The following is a 6,717-nucleotide window of genomic DNA, read 5'->3' on the forward strand; positions in this document are numbered from 1 at the left end:
AATGGTACTTATTTTATTTTATGTATTACTTTGTTTTATAATGTTTTATGCTTTCAGGATAGATATATGCAAAAGTTATGGTACAAAATTATCGATTGTATTATGCAGCAATTGCAAAAAGGAAAAAAAAGGTTCTTTTTAATCATGTATATTTTATACGATTATTTTGGTAATACATAATCTCAAATGAACTTTTTAAAGCGGTCTTCTCCACCTCTCCTGCAAACTATCTGCATATGTAGAGAGAGAGTGAAAGATTTTTATATTTTCTAATTATATTTAGAGATTATAGAGGTTTTTTTTTTCTCTCATACATCTCTTATTTTAACATAATTTTCTAATGATTTGTATTTCCACTTTAATGGTGACCAGTTCCTTCAAACATTTCTCTGTGGATTTTATCCCATTTCTGAACATTCTCGGGGGAATATGCTGAAAATAATGATAACAAGTTATACATATATTCCATTTTTGAACTAATATATAACCTATACAAAACATACTTACATAACTTTTGTATTTTGTAAAATATCGGCAACGCTATTCCTACAGCGAATATTGAATATTTAAACAACCAACTGTGCTGCACATAATATCTGAATGGAAATTGGGCAATCTTTCCGAAAAGGGTATACGGATACTTCATAGGACGATATTGTGTGCTTGCAGACATGTTGATTGTCTGTAACAAACAAATTCCAACTGATATTAGTTTTTATTTGTATTTAACAAATGTAGATAGCATAATAGTGCTGACTTTGATTATTATGAAAAATTTAAAATATATTAGACAAATATATCAGCTGTACAGGTTACGTATTGATGTAATGATGTAAAAAATTATAAAAACAATTTGTTATGTATGCAGATAAGAAACAAAAAATTCAATATATGATTAATATATATCTAACAATGTAAATATTAATAAAAAAAAGATTTGGAATAGTGATTTATACAAGCCGTCACAATTCTAACCCTTGAAGAAAAATGACAGACTGTAGCAATTTAATTCTATTTATCTTGGGCAATGATATATATCATAAAACAAAACAATTAATATACACCTATATCTTTTTATTTTTAGTTTTTCTTTTAATGATATTCTTAAATTACTCACGATATCACGAAATTTAAACCTGTGATAGCTGTGATGACTGATCAAATTATATAATATATCTATATAGTAAGTTTCACGAACACGTAAAATCATGTGACGACCATAGATAAAATAACTAATATGAGTGGAAACTAGATTTTTTAGCCAAGAAGAAATTTGACAATATTGCCAACTCTGGATTGGCTACGCCATGTTGTTTCCCTCACTCCGATATGTTTCTCTCTGATATAATACAGGAACACACATAACACATTACAGATTATTTCAATAAAACAAAAATTATTATAAAACTTCGAGAAATTTTTTGTGACTATTTTTGACAAATATATATAATCTTTAACAACACTTATGATACTAATTAAAAGTGGAATTAAAATAAAAATTTTTTTTTTAAATATTTTTATATGTAATTGCCAATCTGACCATTAAATTATTGGAATATGAGGAAAAACTAAAAAGAAAATCAAGGATAGACAAAAGCAAATTCGGTCACAATGAAAAAAAGAATATATAAATTTGATTGTAATATTAACATGTAATAAAACTTAAATAATCATATATTACAGTCAGAATATTTTTAGAGATTTATTATTTCTTGTGTAACATTCATTTCATCAAAGCGTGCACTACAGCTTTGGCATTCAATGACTTCAGATCGGTATAAGTTTGGCCAGTTCCAACAAAAACAATAGGCTGGCCAGTAATGTATGTCATTGTGATTGCTGCGCCTACCTACAAATAATATTTATGTTTGTAAAAAATCATATATAAATGTTACATAAAAATTAATAGATATTACATAGAAAAATATATTTGTTATATCTCATTATTATATACATAACAATATTTAATCTGATATTATGATATAAAAAATTTCTGTAAGACAAATATCCCAATTCTAGAGAAAGAGTATTTCTTAATTGTATATTTGTTTTAAAAGAAATTCAAGAAGTTTTTAAAGAACAAAAAATACGAAAAATGGTAGAAATTATTTATAAGAAGAAAACTTACCTTATCATCGATTGTATCAAACTTTGTCAGTACAATACCATCAATAATGTGAGGATTAGCGGACTGACTGTAGTCAGCTAAGGCCTGATTGAATTTTACCAGCTGATCAACAGCTTCATTACCGACGAGAGCCTCTCCGACGAACAATACTAAATCTGGTTCGTTCACCTTTATCAATTTCGCCAAGGCTCGCATCAGTGGTTCGTTATCTTGCATTCTACCGGCGGTGTCAACTAGGACTATATCGATCTTAGAATCCTTTGCAAAACGAATCGCCTCCATGGCGATGCCTGCGGCATCTTTACCGTAACCCTTTTCATATAGTTGCACCATTGATTGATTTCTGTGCTTTTCTGGTGGATGCAAGGCATTCAGATGTCGCATATGCGTTCTCAATTGTTCGACTGCTCCAGCTCTAAGGTATGAAATTATTATTATTATTAAACCATTGGAATTGTGCATTATATGTGTAATATAAGTCGTTATATGTGTAATCTTTAAAAGTTGTTTTAAGGCTGACAGAAAGGCATAGATGATTGTCTGCAGACTATATATAGAAATAGTAATGAGAAATGTTCATCTTGAATAACTTTAATTTACCTAAACGTATCACATGCAGCAATTAACACGCGGAAATTATTTTCTATCAGCCAGAAGCAGATCTTCGCCAGATTCGTCGATTTGCCAACCCCGTTGACGCCACAAAAAGTCATAACATAAGGTCTATTACTTTTCTGTGCTTCCAAAGCGTCTCGTAGAATATCAATTCTTCTTTTTGGTGATAGTATCTGTACCAGGGCATCCGTCAAAGTGGCCTTTATAGTGTTTGCCACGCTATCGAAGGTACCGAGCACCTTTCCTTCTAACTTCGTACCAACGGAATCGCATAGTTTCTGAGCGATGTCGGCGGCGACATTTTTAGTGATTAGATGATCTTTCAATTTTTCCAAAACCGGTAACATATCCTCCTGTTTTAGAGATTTGCTACCGACTAAACTCTTGAACATGGAAAACATACTCGTATTTTTCTTCTGCATTTGCAGTTTGGAATGCTCTATCTCCTCCTGATCGGAATTGTCCTCGGATTCGCTGTTCACTTCGAGATCACGTATGCCACCTTTCATTTGTCCAACTAACTAATAAAAACATAAAGAAAACATAAATAATAGATAAACTTCTATTTTTTTTTCTAGCTAAGAATCAATTTTTATGATTCATTAGCAAGAATTAAAAGAAAAAAAAAGAAAAAATATTACAGTTGTATCAGCTGCCACATAATTGCTGCTCTCTTCAGGCTTGTCTTTTGTTCGCTCCAATGTAGCAAGGTCCTTGGTTGTTCCACCTAATTCCCAAATGCGCGGTTTCTTCCCAACCTTTTCAGGTTTAGGACTCTTCCTAATATAACATTTATAATATGTTACACTGACATTTCAACAAACTTTCTCTCTCTCTCTGTTAATTTTATTATTATGTAGCAAGTTATTCGTTTTACTTGCATTTTAATATCTGTTTTTAAATACAGAGATATTTATCACAATATATAGATGTTTAATAAAATAATTAAAAGATGAAAAAAAATAAATGACCAAATTTATAATAAATATTTCATCCTTTCTAATCTGTATATTACCTCAAGATATTCAGATTTCAAAATCGACAATTATGAAAAATGTTAACAATGAAGAGATTTGTAATTAAATCTTTATTAATCATTTTTTATCAGCTACAATAATTTTTTTTTTATTTTATAAAAATTAAATAAAATTGATGTGATTTCTTTCATTAAATATTTATAACAGTGTTAGTTAAACTATACCATTGTTATTTTCTAATTTAATTAATCTAGAAAATTACTTTCTAATAGAGTAAAAAAAGAACATGTGCTTACTGCTTGTCAGCTTTCTTTTTCGGTCCTGTCATTTTCTGAGCAAGCTTCATACGATTGGCAATTAGAATTTCTTCATCAAGTTCTCCATTATGTTCTGCTTGCTGTTTCAGTAAATTTGGCTTTGGAGCTTCTTGAATTTTTGCTGTGATACCAAGATATAGAACATTTAATTTAACATAAAATATTAAATAAAAATAATTTTAAACAAAGATTATATGTTTGTATTATTTGTATGTAAAAAATAAGTTAATTAGAAAATGTGTGTAAATAAAATAATTTGATAGTATAATTAAGAGAAAATTCTATCTAAAGATATAAGTAAAAAATATGTAACAAAATTTCTCTTACACAGGACTTTATCATTCGTCATGGATACTGATTTTAACAATCAGAAAATTGATTATATCTTCCATTATTTTGCATAATTTAAATAATTCTTAATTACTTTTGAAGTTTTCTATAATATAAATTGTTTCATATATCTCAACATCAAGAGATATGAACATATAAAAATTCACTATGTTAATAAAAATAATAATAATGGTAAAAGTAATTAAAATTATTGAATAAGAGTAAAATATCAATAATTCATTTTGCATTATGAGTAAGTGTTTAATTTCTTGCAATTAGATTATTATAAAAGTAAGGTAAATATAAGCTCTTGTCTAAATTTGAACTTTGTTCATATTTAGACAAGGGCTTATATTGTAAATACACATTCCATGCAACAGTATACTATGCACAAGATTTTAGTAAATGCCACTTACTATGATCCCGATAATCCCCATTAGAATTAATTGCCTTCTTCCTTTTACCTAAAAATAAAGAAGAAAATCCCCGTTTTTTGTTAGTCTTATTCAGATTAAAAAAAATATATTAAATAAAAAAAATATGATTATAATCTTATAGATTAAATATTACGTAAATTTACTTTTACTGTTTTATTTCATATCATGAAGATAAAACCAGCATGATATTTCTATACATCTATTATTATACTATATTTTTTTCTTTCTGAAAATATTATAATTGTATACAATTTTTTTAATTTTTAAAATTTATGCAGGTAGCAAATCTAAATAACAGCGAATAAAACTTATCTTCATATTGCACTTTTTGTTTAAGATTATTCAAATTTTATATTCAAATTTATTTTTTCTAAAAGTAAGTAAAGCTATTTACAATTGTTATTGCATCCAACTTCTCATAAATTGTTACACTGTCAAAGAGCCAAAAGACTGTACCTGGCTTCTTATCGTCTTTATCATCTTTTTTCTCAATCATACTAGCGACAGTCTTTTTAGACTTCTGACTCTCGTCAAAGGTGCGCATTTGCTTCGGTATTTTAGCCTGTGTACGTGACCATTGCTCAGCCTGTTCGAGAACTACATGGTAGGCATGCTCAAATTCAAAATTAGTGAACCAGTTCGAGCTCTCAAGCTCATTCTTAAAGCGATCCCTGAACTCTAGATGAATGTCGTTCAAGAATTTATCCACATAAGATAATTGCAATATCTTCTGGTACGCCACTACAAATACCAGTTCAAACTCATTGTCAAGCTTGTACTGCAATCGCAAGGAATCATGCTCAAAGCTATGATTGCCTGTACGTTCCTGAAAATAGATAAAAAAAAATGATCTCTTTAGAAATGTTATAGACAATGGCTTTCTAAAATATAAAAAATTTATTTTATATAATATTTAACTTTTTAATTTAATCTGCTTATTTTTGAAAAATAAAGATATATGTTATTGATAATAATGAAAAAAATATTTATCATTAATAATTGTTAAAAGATATAGATTGATTGTGGAAATATATACTATTAATGAGTTTTAATCAATCATTATTAACTCTTGTAATTTTTGTGATTAAGAAAATGTTCATCAAAAAATAATATTTATTTATTCAAAGAAAAATGCAAAAATATTTATTTTACATAATATGTATCTTTTTAATTTCATTTTTATTTTATAAGTACAAATAATAAATCTGTTATAAGATGATTAGTTTTAACAATTCCAACCATATGGTACATTTAATTTATCTTGTGTTTTTATCTTATGTACATTTGCAAGTTTTAATAAATATGTACATGTCTTAAAACAATTTTTAAATATTCCAAACAATATTTATCTTTTTTATATTATATACAAAGCTCTATATAAAAACTGAAGATTTAGGAAATGGTAGAGTTTGAAAACGTTAGAACCGACATGTTCGCAAAATTGATATTTTGAGAATAATTAAAATTGTTCGAGTAATTAAATTTAAATATTTAGAAAATTAATTATACAATTAGAAAGCAAGTTTGAAATCGTGAAAGAATTTGACAATTTACAATTCAAAGGGGTCAAAGGTTGCTTAATAAACATGAAATGCATATTTTGAAACTTGCCTGCAATATAACACCTCTTATCAGGGCATTGACACTGGGCGCAAAAATTTGAGACGTGCTCTGGAAACACCAGAGCACTATGCCACCCTTGCTGAATATCGTGAAAAGATCGAGCATGATTTTACAATACTTTAACGAGAAAGAAAAAAACACGTTACCCGAACGCGATCAACACGACGTTTCAAGCTAACCTATCCTAACCTATCGAGTACATTTCGCTCATACGTCAAATTCAGAATCGTCAAACGTCAGTGCTGTTAACATTACGCCACTAAACTTTCTTTATATTTCTAGACATGATT

General features: G+C 28.1%; 2 protein-coding genes across 2 annotated transcripts; both read right to left on the reverse strand.

Annotated features, from left to right (window-relative positions):
- Window positions 1-132: 132 nt before the first annotated feature.
- On the reverse strand, window positions 133-1,271 carry LOC126856986 (uncharacterized). Its single transcript, XM_050606044.1, has 3 exons — window positions 1,118-1,271; window positions 508-682; window positions 133-432 (listed from the first exon to the last, which is right to left on the reverse strand). The coding sequence occupies exons 1-3, from the start codon at window positions 1,208-1,210 to the stop codon at window positions 359-361; spliced, it is 342 nt and encodes a 113-aa protein (XP_050462001.1). The 5' UTR covers window positions 1,211-1,271; the 3' UTR covers window positions 133-358.
- Window positions 1,272-1,628: 357 nt separating this feature from the next.
- Window positions 1,629-6,637, reverse strand: LOC126856917 (signal recognition particle receptor subunit alpha homolog). Its single transcript, XM_050605935.1, has 8 exons — window positions 6,416-6,637; window positions 5,261-5,630; window positions 4,784-4,831; window positions 4,017-4,158; window positions 3,385-3,523; window positions 2,729-3,264; window positions 2,129-2,543; window positions 1,629-1,849 (listed from the first exon to the last, which is right to left on the reverse strand). Exons 1-8 carry the CDS (start codon window positions 6,530-6,532, stop codon window positions 1,724-1,726), a joined length of 1,893 nt encoding a protein of 630 aa, XP_050461892.1. The 5' UTR covers window positions 6,533-6,637; the 3' UTR covers window positions 1,629-1,723.
- Between the last annotated feature and the right edge of the window lie 80 nt (window positions 6,638-6,717).

The sequence above is a fragment of the Cataglyphis hispanica genome, chromosome 20 (genome assembly GCF_021464435.1).
Source record: "Cataglyphis hispanica isolate Lineage 1 chromosome 20, ULB_Chis1_1.0, whole genome shotgun sequence".
Classification (NCBI taxonomy): Eukaryota; Metazoa; Arthropoda; class Insecta; order Hymenoptera; family Formicidae; genus Cataglyphis; species Cataglyphis hispanica.